Consider the following 16,279-nt stretch of genomic DNA (forward strand, 5'->3'; position numbering starts at 1 on the left):
CACGACTTCGCGGCTCGATCTCCTTTACCTAGCAGTGACTTGAGCTCAAGTAATGTCTCCCAACCTCCCCCATCTGTAAAAAGGGGGTTGATAACTTGAACACGGTTGTTACTTGGAGTCCATGAGATAACAGGAATAAGCCCTAACGTGGTTGTCCGCACGTCGTTGGAGCTTGGGAGGAAATACGTTGGTTAGTACTAGCGGGGAAGGCGGGGCCGCGACACCAGCGGAGAAGGCGAGTTCCACTGCGCAGGTGCACGCAAGACGGGGTGCGGTCCTCCCTCCCTGGCTCTCGTGTAGTTCCGGGGCCTGTTCGCGGCTGGGGTGGTAGGCCGTCGCGGAGCTGACGTCACCACTGTGCGCTGCCACGTCTGCTCAGCTCCGTGGTAATGGAGGCTGAGGATGAGTGCTGACGGGGTCGGGCTCTGCCTCTAGCTTTAGCTCTGGCTCTGACTCTGGCACTGACTCGGTGTCTGGGTCTGGCAGCGCGAAGCCTGGACACTTTTTCTCGACTCTCCGGGAGGGGACGGCCCGCGGGCAAGCAACTGGTTTGTAGCGCCTCAACCTGGGCAGGGAGTTCTCTTGCCTGGGGTCCAGCCTGTAAAGCCGCCTCCTCCCAGGGATCCTTCCCCACTGGCCTGGCCTCCTCCATGCGTGAGTATTACCGAGCTGCCGCGCTGTCCGATTGTCCCTGGCCTGCTTCGGCCCTCCAGGTTGCGCGGCGGGGGCCGCTTTGTCATCCCCTCTTAGGGGCCAGTCTATTGAAGTTTGTGGTCCTCTCGCCGCCCACCTTTCCCCACCCCATCCTCTCGTCCTCTTCCGTCCCAATTTTTTTGCTCCACACTTTTCTTTCCCTTTGCTGGTTAATTGAGCAAGGACCAGCTGCCTCTACATTCAACGGTTTGAATGCTTTGTCTCACCTGGCGTTTGTTAATCTGCAGCCGAAAGCTGTTAGGAATAGGGAACAGAGGATATCTGCTGTAACGTTTTGAAAACCAGGGTTTTTCCACGGTGTCGTTCTTCAGTTTTTAAGTTGTATTGTTTAGGAAACAGATTTTTGGTATCCATATTGGCGGAGCCGTGATTTTGCCATAGATTGATAAAAACAGTTTCTTTTCAGTGATGGTCTTTATGTATTACTTGTCTTTTAATCCTGCAGTTTCAGTAATTTCTAAATGATTTTACATCAGTTTTTCTGGAGTAGTCATCCACTTGAGCTCTCTCCAGTATTTTCACTCTAACATGTGGAATACCACTTGAACAGTTTTACTTTTAAAGCGTTAAAAGACCTTCTGATGTACTTTCACGCATCTTTGTCAGTCCTGACAACCACCTCTGTAGGACAAGGAACGCTTTTTTTTCTGATGAGGAAACAAACTCAGAGGTTAAATGCTTCCAAGTCAGATAATAAGAAGTCAGATATTAGGAAGTCATAATAAGAATTGATCTCAGAATCTAGATTCCCTTGATAACAAAACCTAACATTTTGGACAGTGCTGATTCTTCTGCATTTCAAGTGACTTATTGTGAAATACTACTTTTTTTTTTTAGCGGTACGCGGGCCTCTCACTGCCGTGGCCTCTCTCGTTGCGGAGCACAGGCTCTGGACGCGCAGGCTCAGCGGCCATGGCTCACGGGCCCAGCCGCTCCGCGGCATGTGGGATCTTCCCGGACCGCGGCACGAACCCGCGTCCCCTGCATCGGCAGGCAGACTCTCAACCACTGCGCCACCAGGGAAGCCCCTGTGAAATACTACTTTTGAACTGGAAATGTATATATTCAATGTTTCTTGTAAATTTCTACCTGATTGTAATATCTTTCAAACAGAGCTTAGATTAGAATTTAGGCTTCTGACCCATTGGAGACTGAGTAGTCCTTTCATTAGAATAAACTAGGTAATAGACATTGTGAGCATTTGTTTGACAATCTGGTTTTACAAGGTCTGCTCACTCAGTTTTTCTGGTTGTTTTGTTACACTGCCTACTTTAAAAATAGTAAACTGATATTTAAATGTCTCTTTTTGTTCAGTGTTGAAATAGGCTGACAACCGTTAACCTGGGTTGCAGCTACAGGTGGCACTGGAAGCAGACTGGTTCCTGGACATGCCCGGTGGAAGGAGGGGCCCTAGTCGGCAGCAGCTAAGCCGTTCAGCTTTACCTTCTTTGCAGACTTTGGTTGGTGGGGGCTGTGGCAATGGAACAGGCCTGAGAAACAGGTAAAGAATAAGACTTTGCGTAATTTGTAATATCCTATGATCAGTAAGGCTAATACAGAAGACTAATACAGACTATTCAGATATTTGTTTATCAAGATTGTCTTCTGACACTGAAGTAGAAATCCTGACCCTAAAGATTGAAAACGAAGTATTTCAGAATACTTTGGAGATAGAAAGTTGTGATGCCCACAAAGTGAAAACAGGCTGATTCATACTTATGGCTGATAATCCAAATTCTAGTCATCACCTTTTTTTTCAGCTATTAAAAGAAGAGAGAAATAAATTACAGTTCAAGATGAATATGATGGTGTAACTACTTACTAGCATTCTTTTTTGGGGAGGGTAAATTAAAATAGACAGTTAACATGTGATTCTAAAATTGTCATATTCTGTCAAGGGTCTTAAAAATTATTTTGTTCAGAATGAAATGAATAAACTATCAGCTGTAGCCTAAACATCTTAAGATTTGTGTCATGTTGTACGAGAATAAAGAATTTGATTTCCTTAATGGAAATTTATCTCTATTCCTAATTTTCAAAAGTTAGAATGAATTATTTCTAAAATTATCCAGGATAACTCGTTTCATCAGGAGGTTCAATCATGTAGCAGTAGAAAGAGATGGGTTTTACTGGATTGTTCGGTCAAGATAATTTTTTTTCCTGCTTCCTCCCTGAATAGAGTTTTCTCTGGCCTGGATTCTAATTTTCACAGCTAGCAGTCAGTACTACTCTTGTCTTTTCAGGCCCTCCTGATGTTATTTGTGCACTTTCTCTTTCTGGCCTGCCCTTCTTTCTTTCTGACCTTCCACCCCAAGCTCTACTCTGTCTTCAGAATCATTTCTGGTCTTGTCATTTCAGTGGGGCTCTCCCTGAAATTCCAGTTTGAAGGGACTTTCCAGGCTGATTCTCATTATACTAATTTTCAATCCAAATTTTATATTTACATATGTATACAGAGTACTTATAATTTATCCTAGAGTAATATTTTTACTCTCCTGTTCTTTGGATTTCCTCATTTTAAAAACGGTAATACTTTATGCTTCATAAATAAATACTTTCTGCTTGGAAATAAATGAAGTAGTAAATTGCAGTAACTTTTAAAAACTTTACTCTGAATTTCCCAAAATTTCTACAAATAGCATGTGTTGTTTTATTTTTTTAAATAAAGAAAAATGAAAAACTGAGACTATGTGAAAAAGCTCTTGAGGAAAGGTACTATCCAACATAGATACTGAGATGAAGGATGTTTCCTATTTGAAGTTCATGCTTTAATTTTACTAATATATACTGACCATCAGTTTAGTGATTCAGTACTTTCAAATTGCAGTAGAAAATCATAGCTGTGCCTAGCTAAGATTCTAGCTAGCTACAGTATTCTAACTCTGCCTCTGTATTAACTCCAGTAGTTCTTTTTTTTTTCGGCGGTACGCGGGCCTCTCACTGCTGTGGCCTCTCCCGTTGCGGAGCACAGGCTCCGGACGCGCAGGCCCAGCAGCCCCGCGGCATGTGGGATCCTCCCGGACCGGCGCACGAACCCGTGTCCCCTGCATCAGCAGGCAGACTCTCAACCACTGCGCCACCAGGGAAGCCCTCCAGTAGTTCTTTGTTCATTTACTTTGACTTTGAGGATTTCCCTAGATTCTTAGATTAGATTAGATTCTCATACCGTCCCATGGAAACCCTCCTCAGTGTTTTGGGCTGCTGTAGGAGCACAAAGAAGGGAGAAAAAGTCATTCAGGCCTAGTAGTCTAGGCTTTAGGTTTCCCAGTCCTCTCTTAATGAGACTAACTTTTTCTCCTGTGTATTTTAAATATTAGGATACCATGTAAAATATCTTTTGGGGGAGGGAATATGAACTGTTCTGCTATTTAAAAAGAGCTGAAAACCACATTCTCAGATGGTTCTGCATGTACTTAAGTCTGCAGATAGAATACTGGGAAGAACTAAGAACATTTAGAAAATACCTCTGCTCTTAAATGAGTTTAGCTCTGAGCATGTGATCTGTCTTCCTTGTAGCTCTTCTATCCTGGCTTTCCAGGTTCTAGTTATGGTTGCCTTGATCTACCATTCTCCATCAACTTTCCTCCCTTAACATATATTTTTTTAGCAATTAATGGTGTTGGTGGGGAGAAGGACTTATTTTTCAACAGATTAGAATAAAGTGAAAAATAATAGTTGCCCATGTTTTGAAAAGTCACTAAAGCTATTATGAGGGATTATTTTGTGACATTTTTACCTATAGGGGTTATTTTGGAAGAAGACAGACAGTCCTATATTTGTTTCTTGATGGGAAAGAAGCAGCCTAGAACAGGTTGTTTTACAAGACCTGGGGAAAGGGTATAAAAAGTGTGGATAAAACCAGTGTTAGATAGCCTAGAATATGATTTTAGGAAGGATGTGTATAAAGAAAGACGATGTCCAGATGCAGAGAACTCATTTCTGGAGTGTCTGTAGAGTATTGAAGAGATAAATAGACAATTGCTTAAGTGTGATGTAATTTTGGATATTATACTTGATTCTGCAAGACAGAAATCAGCAGAAGAAGAGAGCATTTGCCCCTGTTTGTTAGGTGTTTGTGACCTGTTTGAAGTTAAACTTGAGAATGTCAAAGAGGTAGTTTGGTGACACAATCAGAATTGAAATCCATCCTGTCCTGCTTTCTACCTGTGGGGAGCAGGGACTTGTTCTTGGGACTATGTGCTTAGATGATTGCCATCTAAAGAAGGAGGATATACTGTGAACTGCTGAGTTTTTAGAGAGTTCTTAGTTGAGGGAGAATCTTATTTGAGAAGGACTAAGAGTGATTTTTTTCTTTGTTTTGTTCTTGTATGCTTAGTTAATAATACCACCTGAGCATGTCCGAATGATCACTGCTTTCTCTATCCCTTTTAGTTCTTTTTTATTCCTTTAAATTTTTCTTGCTTTATCCGTTTGCTTACCTAAAATGTGCTGCTTGCTAGCTCCGTAAAAGCCAGTCTTAGGTCTGCTATGTTAACTCTTCCCTGCATACAAGGACAAAGCAGGGTTCACCATAATTCATATTGTTTGCACAAATAGTTTAGGCACAGTGAGCCACTCTTATTATTTAGGGAAGCTTTTGTATCAGTGGAGGGGACTGTTTACCAGTCAGGTTCCCAGATGCCAGCCTCCTATGCAGTCCTTTCTAAGGATTGTTATGCTGATCATCTGCTTTCCTTTTGGGAGTCTGGAATTTTGGTAGTGCTAGGTAAAGAGTATTTACGTGGCTAGTCTCCAGTAAAAAACCTTGCCTGCTCAGTCTCTAATGAAGCTCCCTGGTAGACAGCACTTCACACATGTTGTCATAACTAGTTGCTGAAGGAGTTAAGTGCATCCTGTATGACTCCACTGAGAAGGGACTCTTGGAAGTCTGCACCTGGTTTCCTCTGGACTTTGCCTGGTACCTTTTCCATCTGCTAGTTTTTTGGGTTTTTTTTTTTGCGGTACGCGGGCGTCTCACTGTTGTGGCCTCTCCCGTTGCAGAGCACAGGCTCCGGAAGCGCAGGCTCAGCGGCCATGGCTCACGGGCCTAGCCACTCCGCGGCATGTGGGATCTTCCTGGGCCGGGGCACGAACCCATGTCCCCTAAATCGGCAGGCGGACTCTCAACCACTGCGCCACCAGAGAAGCCCCTATCTGCTAGTTTTGATTTGTATTCTTTTGCTGTTATACATCGAAGCCATGAACATGACTATATGCGCAGTCCTGTGAGTCCTCCTAGTGAATCATCAGGCTTAGGCATGGTCTTGGGGACCTGCAAGACAGTTTGAAAGAGAATATTCAGTGATAGCATTGAGAAGAGTTCTTTGAAGAGAATCTTTTCCAACCCTTGTATTATAGATGAAGAAACTGAGGCTCAGGGATATAAAGTTACTTTCTCAAAAACCACAACTGGTTAGTGGGATATCTGGGACTGGAACTCTCCCACATTGTATCTCAAACATTTGTGTCACTTTGCTCTTCTTGAATCTGTTTTATATTCTTTCAGAGGAACAATACTTTTTTTTTTTAATTTATTTTATTTTTGTTTGTGTTGGGTCTTTGTTGCTGCATGCAGGCTTTCTCTAGTTGTGGCGAATAGGGACTACTCTTCGTTGCGGTGCGCAGGCTTCTCATCGCAGTGGCTTCTCTTGTTGTGGAGCATGGGCTCTAGGTGCATGGACTTCAGTAGTTGTGGCACGTAGGCTCAGTAGTTGTGGCTTGCAGGCTCTAGAGCACAGACTCAGTAGTTGTGGCACACGGGCTTAGTTGCTCTGCGGCATGTGGGATCTTCCTGGCCCAGGGATCGAACCCATGTCTCCTGCATTGGCAAGCGGATTCTTAACCAGTGCGCCACCAGGGAAGCCCTAGGAACAATACTTTTAATTTTTCTTAAATGATACCTCCGTAATTAATTTTCTGAGATGTACTGACCAAGTCTATTTATTTTAGCTCTTTTTTTTTTTTTTTTGGTTATAAGATCTTTGATCATATCTCCTCTCAAACTTTTAACATATAGAATTACTTTCCTCTTTCCAACTGATTCTCTGGATCACTATATTTGATGTTTGTCTCTTTGTCTTTTGGCTTGAAGTATAATAGCTAAGGCTGTATAGGCTATCACAAATAACAGATTTTTTTTTTTTAACTGACAAAGCAAAAGACTTTATTTGGAAGGGGCACCTGGACAGAGAGCAGCAGGGTAAGGGAACCCAGGAAAACTGCTCTGCTACTTGGCTCGCAGTCTCAGGTTTTATGGTAATGGGGTTAGCTTTCTGGGTTGTCTCTGGCCAGTCATCTTGCTTGTGCCATATTTGGTCTGACTCGGTACTTCCTGGTGACGCACGTATCTCTCAGCCAAGATGGATTCTAGCATGAGGGTTTCTGGGAGCTTGGCAGGACATATTATGGGCTGGCATCTCCTCCCTCCTTTTGGCCCCTCCCAAATTCTCCCAGTTAGTTTTCAGCAGCAGCACCATGTTCCTTATTGGGATCTCCTGTTACGAGATAACTCATGCAAGCAGTTATTGTGTCTGGCCAAGGTGAGTTGTTTCGGTCAGTAGTTCCCTAACATCTTGATTTCTGATTACACGTGGTTTACTGCCTACCAGGGGAGAGAATATTTCAATACTGTATGAATGATAAGTGTGATAAGGGAACTAGGCACAGAATTTAATGGGCGTACAGAAGAGCAGCGCTTTTCCAAGTATGGGGGAGGAGGATTGAGGGCATCCTTTTTTTTTTTTTTTTTTTTAATTTTTATTGGAGGACAGTTGATTTACAATGTTGTGTTAGTTTCTGCTGCACAGCAAAGTGAGTCAGTTATACATACACATATATCCACTCTTTTCCCATATAGGTCATTATAGAGTACTGAGTAGAGTTCCCTGTGTTGTGCAGTAGGTCCTTATTAGTTATCTGTTTTATATATAGTGGTGTGTATATGTCAATCCCAATCCCAATTTACCCCTCCACTTCCTTTCCCCTGGTAACCATAAGTTTGTTTTCTACATTTGTGACTCTATTTCTGTTTTGTAAATAAGTTCATTTGTACCTTTTTTTAGATTCCACATATAAGCAATATCATATGATATTTGTCTTTCTGAGTCTGACTTACTTCACTTAGTATGACAATCTCTAGGTCCATCCACGCTGCTGCAAATGGCATTATTTCATTCTTTTTTATGGCTGAGTAATATTCATTGTATATATGTACCACATCTTTTCTATCCATTCATCTGTTAATGGACGTTTAGGTTGCTTCCATGTCTTGGCTATTGTAAACAGTGCTGCAGTGAACATTGGGATGCAGGTACCCTTTTGGATTATGGTTTTCTCTGGATATATGCCCAGGAGTGGGATTGCTGGATCATATGGTAGTTCCACAAATATAGATCTTTTGTATTTTGTTTTTAATATTTTTCTTGAAGCCCAGAGTGTTATTAACTTTGTTAACAGCAGAATTAGTCTGCTTTACTTAGGAAAATTCTATAAAAACCTTTAAATCATAACAGATATTTTAGCATGTACTTCTGACTAAAGAGGAATAAGAAATTTTATTTGCTCTAGAGAATGTTTAGTTTATCCTAGAGTAGAGGCTCCTCATCAGAATTTTTTGTTTCCATATTTTATGATTAAATGGAGTGAGGGAATAGAATGGCTGCTGGCATTAATTCTCTCCAAGTTCACCAACTTGAACAACTCCAGAGGGCACCTTTCATGTTGTATTCTGTGTGAAAAATACCTCCTGGAGTTGTGCAGTGCTGTGGCCCTTCTCCCAGAACAGATCAGAGGATAGTGGTGTATTAATGATTGGTTTATGATTGAGCAAGTAAGGTTTTGAGACCTACTGGTAGATCACAACCTGCTCCTTGGTAAGCTTGTTCTATTGGAGTGTACTCCTGAGAATGAGGGGAAGAAATTTTTATAATTTTTTCTGACTCTCCCCCCATCCCTGTTCTTCCCTTCTAGTTCTTCTGAGTTTCTGCCATGGTATTCTTTTTTTTTTTTTTTTTTTTGCGGTACGCGGGCCTCTCCTGTTGCGGAGCACAGGCTCTGGACATGCAGGCTCAGCGGCCATGGCTCACGGGCCCAGCAGCTCTGCAGCATGTGGGATCTTCCCAGACCGGGGCACGAACTCATGTCCCCTGCATCGGCAGGCAGACTCAACCACTGCGCCACCAGGGAAGCCCTCTGCCGTGGTATTCTTAACTGTTCAGAATGAGCAGAGTTCATATTCCCATGAGTCACTTAAAGTACTGTAAATGTCACATATTAATGGTAGAATTCTATATTTGAAAATTTTAGAGTAGAATGGTAACAGTAATATTGTTCCTTCTCTAGAATCTTCTTTGGAAATAACCAAACCAAGCGTCTTTTCCTTATTCTATTAGCAATAGTAGACCCTTAGATCTCTATTCACAGGCATATAAACAATGGGAAATTTTATTCCTTACCCTCATCTTATCATTTTATTTATTTGGCTGCTCCAGGTCTTAGTTGTGGCACACAGTTGCTGTGTGTGGGATCTTTAGTTGCAGCATGCAGGATCTTTTAGGTGCATCATGCGGGTTCTAGTTCCCTGACTAGGTATTGAACCCGGGCCCCCTGCATTGGGAGTGTGGAGTCTTTATCACTGGACCACCAGGGAAGTCCCTCATCTTACCATTTTAGATAGCCCAGCTATTTGTGACTTACAAAAGCACTTAGAAGAAAGAACAAGAAGAAGATAGGGATTAAAATCTCTACATTTTAATTTGTATTTTAAGAGATCTCCCTCTTTTTAATGACTGTATTGGTCTGCTGTCTCCTCAACCTAAAGGTATGTATTTGCATTGAACCAGGAAAAGTACTGTCTCTGTCCTTGAGATTATGATCTGATAGACAAAAAGATGTATGCAAAAAAATTATACAACAGTATAATGAAAAAAACTGTATAACAGTATGAAAAGTGCAATAAAGGCAGAGTTTAGGTATAATAGTGGCACAGAGGAGAGATGAATCAGTTTTGATTGAGTAAGAGTAAGCTTTTAGAGGATATGTTTGATCATTTTAAAAGTCTTGAAGGATTTTGTCTGTAAATGTGTATGTGAAACTTTAAGGAAGGTGATTGTGGAGGGCATTGCTGGTAAAAAGAATGGTGTATACAAAGGAATAGCATGTATATTCACAGATAGCAAATAGCATGGGTAGTATATAGGGTGCATGTGGAGGAGTGATAAGAGATGAGAGTAGTCTGTTAAGCAGAGGGCATCATAGGACAGACTAAACATTTTTGGATATTATGCTATTAGTGGAGAGCCACTAAAGAGTTTTAGGCAAGAGAGTCCACTATCAGTTTCACTTTAGAAAGATCTTTGAAGGCCGGTTGGAGGATTTGGTCAAAGTAGAGTTGAATTTAGAGGGATTACGTCAGTAGTTCAAGTGAAAAATGGTAACTCCTTGAACTTAGGCAGTGGGTTTAGAGAGGAGAGTGCAGTTTGGAAAAAAATTTATAAAGTGGAGTATATATGATTTAGAGAAGAAAATTCCTAATATGACTCCCAGGTTTCTGATTTGGGCAGCTAACTGGGTGGGCCGTGGACTAGGGTCAGGATTGTAGGAGGAGAACCACAGAGATGTCCAGTAGACAACTTGATATCATGGATCTAAAATGCAGCGGTGAGCTATTTGGAGAGAAATTTTAGTTTTCAGCATGTAGGAGATAATGGAAGCCATGACCATGTATTACATTATGGAGAGAGAGTGTACAGAGGGGAAAGAGATGAGCAAAAGGTCCCAGAATAGAGTCTTGAGGAAGGCCAACAGTTAAAGTGTAGGTGAAAAAGGAAGCAGAACCCTTTTGTGCTCTTTGACACTGAAAGATGTCACCATTTGAATTAACCATAATTTTCTCTTTTTAGGAATGGTAGTGCTATTGGCCTTCCGGTCCCACCTATCACAGCCTTAATCACCCCAGGTCCTGTTCGTCATTGCCAAATTCCTGATTTGCCTGTGGATGGGAGCCTGCTCTTTGAATTTCTCTTTTTCATCTACTTGCTGGTTGCTCTGTTCATTCAGTACATCAACATCTATAAAACAGTGTGGTGGTATCCTTATAATCATCCTGCCTCTTGTACTTCATTGGTAAGTCTTAACAGGCCTTTAAGTTCTTCATGTTACTTAGCCAAGAAACTAGTAGGAAAACTTATGTGTAGAAATTATTTTTCTTGGAATCAAATGTTTTTATATTAAAGCACAGATTACCTTCAGAATATAATGTCATAAGATTGTTAAATATCTGGCTTTGGTCCATAACCAGAAGTAGTAAAAATATAAATGAAAATGCAGAAAACATTTAAGTAATTTATTATAAACATATCACAGAAGGGTTTTAATATTTAGCTTTCTGTACACCATGTTAAATTTGTTGAAAGTTTAAGGTGCAAGTATGATTATATTCCAGGAACTTTATCCTTTTGATGGCTATGTGAGGATAGTGATAGCTTCTGTAACAAATAAACCGCAAATTGTATAATGCCTCAAACATGTAACAGTCTGAGGCAGTTGTCCTGGTTGGCAAGAGTAGCACACTTCCATTGGCAGGGGACCCAGGCCGATGGAGACTCTGCCATCTTCTAGCATGTGGCCTCCAAGGTGGCTGTGGTCTGTCCCTGTTCTCCAGAAAGGGGAAAGAACGTAGGGAAGCATAAAGGAGAATTTCTTATAGGACAGGCTCACATCATTTTCACAAGTACCCACTCCTAACTGTAAGGGAGGTTGGACAATATAGTACCTTAGCTGGGTTCATTGTTACCCTGAGTAAAATTGGGTTCTGTTACCAAAATAAAATGAGATAAGAACTAGCCATCTCTGCTGAAGTACATCAGCAGTTATAACTCTTTCCAGTTATTTAGTGTGCTGTGGTAATCTTGATGCACAGAGGGTTCTCCACAGATAGGTATATAAAATAACAGTTCAGGATAGTCAGGTGACCTAGTAGGTAAGTGGTCAGCAATGGCAGATTTTGATGGATAGTGGAGATATGCTCCAGGAGAAAGAAGATTATTGTCCTGGGTAGATTGTATGTGTCTGACACTTATAAATGATTAGAAAACCTCCCTGGCCTGGTGAACATAGAAAGGAAATGTGGACCAAAATATTCAAGATAGTATGAGAAGGGAATAAACATTTTTATTTTAAATCCTTCTTTGGCCATGGTATTGTAAAATGAGGTTGGATTAGATATCTTTAAGGCTTCTTCCAGCTGTATTGTTTGTTTTTTTTTTTTCATCTTTATTGGAGTATGATTGCTTTACAATGGTGTGTTAGTTGCTGCTTTAACAAAGTGAATCAGTTATACATACACATATGTTCCCATATCTCTTCCCTCTTGCGTCTCCCTCCCTCCCACCCTCCCTATCCCACCCCTCTGGGTGGTCATAAAGCACCGAGCTGATCTCCCTGTGCTATGCGGCTGCTTCCCACTAGCTATCTATTTTACACTTGGTAGTGTATATATGTCCATGCCACTCTCTCACTTTGTCCCAGCTTACCCTTCCCCCTCCCCATATCCTCAAGTCCATTCTCTAGTAGGTCTGTGTCTTTATTCCTATCTTACCCCTAGGTTCTTCATGACATTTTTTTTTCCCTTTGATTCCATATATATGTGTTAGCATACTGTATTTGTCCTTCTCTTCCTGACTTACTTTACTCTGTATGACAGACTCTGGGTCCATCCACCCCACTACAAGTAACTCAATTTCGTTTTTTTTTATGGCTGTGTAATATTCCATTGTATGTATGTGCCACATCTTCTTTATCCATTCATCCGATGATGGACACTTAGGTTGTTTCCATCTCCGGGCTATTGTAAATAGAGCTGCAGTGAACATTTTGGTACATGACTCTTTTTGAATTATGGTTTTCTCAGGGTATATGCCCAGTAGTGGGATTGCTGGGTTATATGGTAGTTCTATTTGTAGTTTTTTGAGGAACCTCCATACTGTTCTCCATAGTGGCTGTACCAATTCACATTCCCACCAGCAGTGCAAGAGTGTTCCCTTTTCTCCACACCCTCTCCAGCATTTATTGTTTCTAGATTTTTTGATGATGGTCATCAGCTGTATAGTTTTATAAGTAAATACCCCAGTATCTTAACAATGACATTGGCAAATACTTGCTAAAATATTTACTATGTTATTTGCAAGTATTATCTCATTTATTCTTTCTAAAAACAGGTAGGTACTACTCTAAGACTCTCATTTTATAAGTGAGAAATATAAGACCTAGAAGTTATGAAACTGGCTTAAAATCACATGTGACAAAGTTAACACTCAAATTCAGACCTATCTGCTATGCTTCCTGTATTTATTCTGTGTTTACTCCATGAGTACCATTGGTTAGTTCTGTTATACTGTTTTCACTTTGACATCCCATGGAAACTTCTCACTTACTGAATTTTAAGGTAATCAAAGAGCTCTTTTCCCAGTCAACCATTTCTGACAGGAGTTCTTGTGAAAGTCCCTTATAAATGTTGCCTTGAAATGGAGGGAGCCAGTGCTGCTATGGCTGCTGACTCCAGAGTTATGCTTCCTTTGCCTGACTCATACCACCAAGAATGGGTGCCTTTTACCCTGCCCCTCTCCCCACTTTACTCAGTTTATGTGATTGGCAGACATTAAATCAAATCTAGTAACTTTAGTTACAGGAAAGTTCGGAAATGTAGTTTTTAGCTTTCCGGTCTCTACAGTAGAAGAAGGCACACTTAAAGGAGGTTACCATGTGGACTGGCTAACTTATCTGCCACACATAATCCTTGATCACACAAAGCTTAAAATTGAATTGTGGAGCTAAGAGTAACATATGTGGAATAGCAAATAAGATTTTAGCCTATGAATCTGAGGGCCTGCATCAGTGAGCTGTTAAAGATGAATGGACTGCTACAGACCTAATTGCTTCCCACCACTGAAGGTATTCAAGCATGGCAGGTGGCAGCTTGACTGGGATGGTCACCAAGGGACTTATGTCTTAACTAGTGGTTTGTCTCTTTTAAGTTTTCTTCTGTTAGGCATGCCTGACTCAGAAATTTGTCAGATTTATATATATGGTTTTCTGTTTTCATTTTCAAGATCTTAATAATTATCAAAAAGAAAATGTGGGCACCTGAATATGTTAGTTTCATCCTAGCTATCACATAATTAGCTGAGTGAGTCTTAACCCTAAGAAACATAAAAGCTAAAAGTGGTGTAATAAGTTATTCAGAATATTCAGGAGTGGAGCACTTTGATTAATCAAATATTCTGGTTTATAAAGAGTTAATCGTAAGTAGATTACTAGTTTTCAATGATTTAGAATATAACAAAATTTGCTTAACAATGAGGTACGTTAGGCACTTAAATTTTTCGATATAAAAAATGTCTTAGATGGATTGGTGATACATAAGACCCCCAGACATTAGCTAGGGGCTGTAGTGTATTTGCTTCCATTATTTTGAAGGAGTAGGATGAGCAGGGAGGAGTCTCAAAACTAAGAGGGGATAAATAATTGTTAGAATCCAAACACTTAAAGAGAGACAGGGAAAAGGAAATGGTCTGAGGAATGGTAAGCCACTCTTTTGATAATCTGACTGCTTTACCTTTAAAATGTATCCCAAATCTGGCCACTCCATCACTACTGACCCTGTTCAGTCGATCATGTTTTCTCATCTGAATTGAAAGCAATAGCTTCTTAACTGATCTTTCCCCAATACAGTGTATTTTCCACACAGCAATCAGCATGATAATTTTAAAATACAAATAGAATCATGGCACCCTTTGCCTAAAACACTCTTATGACTTCCCCATAGGAAAAAATATATAAACTCAATCTTTTATTGCTCATTACCTCATTCCAGCCTTCTTGCTGATTTTCAGACATACCAGGCATATATTTCCCTGCCTTAGAGCCTGTGTGATTACTTTTTCCTCTGCCTGGAGCTCTCTGCCCCCAGATCTTGTCATGGCTTGTGCTTTTTTGTCATTCAGCTGTCAGCCCAAGTGCCACTTTCTCAGAGATATCCTCCCTAAGCACCAATTTAAATTGGTTCTGCACTTCCCTTCCCAGTCATTATTGTTTTATTTCTTACCAGCAGCATAACTATTTGAAATGCTTTTGCTTGTTAGTTTGTTTATTGTCATTGCCCTCCCCCCTTAAGCAACTTATTATTAAAGATGTGGGTTTAACTGCTGTAACAGGATGTCTAAAACAGAACAGATGTTTATTTCCCTATTGTATAAAAAGTAGGTAGGTGATATAAGGCCAGTGTGGCAACTCTTCGTATCTGTTGCTCTGCCACCCGCAATGTGCTTCTTTCAGACACCATGGTCCAAAGGCTCCAACTCCTGTCATCACATGCAGCTGGCAGGAAGGAGGAAAGGAGAAAGAGACAGCTCTTTCCTTTAAGGGCATGGCTTGGAAGTCACACACATGACTTTCCCTCGTGTCCCTTAGCCGCAAGTAGTTATTGCAAGGGAGGCTGAGAAATGAACCTTTAGTCAGCTAGGAGTCAGTGTCCAGTTAAATTGTGTGATGGCAGAAGAAACAACTAGTAATCTCTGCCATCCCCTTTCTCTCTCACACTGCAGTAAAAAGTAAGATCCAGGAGAGCAGGAATCTTGTGTATCATTCTTCAGCATTGTATCCTCAGTATCTAGAAGACTACATGGCACGCTGTGGGTGTCTAGTTCATATTTATTGAATAAGTTTAGAAATTCTTGAAGGAGGACTGTGGAAACTTACAGACCTTCTGACCATCAAAATGAAAATACATCGCAACTTTCTTTTTGCTATTGATTTTTCATTTTGTTTATTATCACAGTTATATATACAGACTTAGAACTAAAAGGAACCATACACAGCATCTAGGTAATGCTATCATTTTATAAGAAGAAGAGATCAAATATAAGACATGTTTTTAAATCAAGCTAAGGGGAAAAGACTGAATGTATTGATGTATCAGTGATTAGGGAGTTTAGATTAGTAGATGCCCAATTGGATTAATATAAGCTTTCATAAAGAGAGACCAACAGCAGTGACTCTTGAAGCCTGGGAATTTAAATTTGACACTCATTATAAATATGGCATTTTAGATAATTATTCTTGCCATAATTCTGCAGGTTATCACTTGTTAACCCAAAACTGTAATCTTTTCCTTCTAATACAGTAAACTTGCAAAAAAGGAGAAGGTTACATTCCAGATAGTTTAAAATAGTGTTTGAAAAGTTAAAGCAGTTTGTCCTGAAAGAAGTAGAAGGTAGGTAGTCTCTTCAAGGTCCCTCAAATTCCTGTGGTCTGTAAGTGTAAGATGATATAGGACAGTCTTTTGAGGGGGCAAACCTCTTCATGTAGTAGTTCCAACTGGATACACATATTTCTTTCTGATACAGTTATTTGTTTCTCTTACAGAATTTTCATCTCATTGATTACCACCTGGCAGCATTCATCACAGTGATGCTTGCGAGGAGGCTTGTATGGGCCCTCATCTCAGAGGTAACAGCTCATTCACTGTATTCTATCACTTGTAGCTAGAGCTAGTTAGAGGTTGAAAATG

At 40.6% G+C, this 16,279-nt stretch overlaps 1 protein-coding gene across 1 annotated transcript in view; it reads left to right on the plus strand.

Annotated features, from left to right (window-relative positions):
* Positions 1 to 360: 360 nt before the first annotated feature.
* Positions 361 to 16,279, plus strand: part of TMEM39A (transmembrane protein 39A) — a 30,473-nt gene continuing 14,554 nt past the window's right edge. The window contains exons 1-4 of the mRNA XM_004320464.4: positions 361 to 654; positions 2,029 to 2,215; positions 10,614 to 10,836; positions 16,135 to 16,218. Coding sequence (XP_004320512.2) covers positions 2,103 to 2,215; positions 10,614 to 10,836; positions 16,135 to 16,218 — 420 coding nt within the window. The 5' untranslated portion in view covers positions 361 to 654; positions 2,029 to 2,102. The remainder of the gene's footprint in view (positions 655 to 2,028; positions 2,216 to 10,613; positions 10,837 to 16,134; positions 16,219 to 16,279) is intronic.

This window comes from Tursiops truncatus, chromosome 4 (assembly GCF_011762595.2).
Source record: "Tursiops truncatus isolate mTurTru1 chromosome 4, mTurTru1.mat.Y, whole genome shotgun sequence".
Classification (NCBI taxonomy): domain Eukaryota; kingdom Metazoa; phylum Chordata; class Mammalia; order Artiodactyla; family Delphinidae; genus Tursiops; species Tursiops truncatus.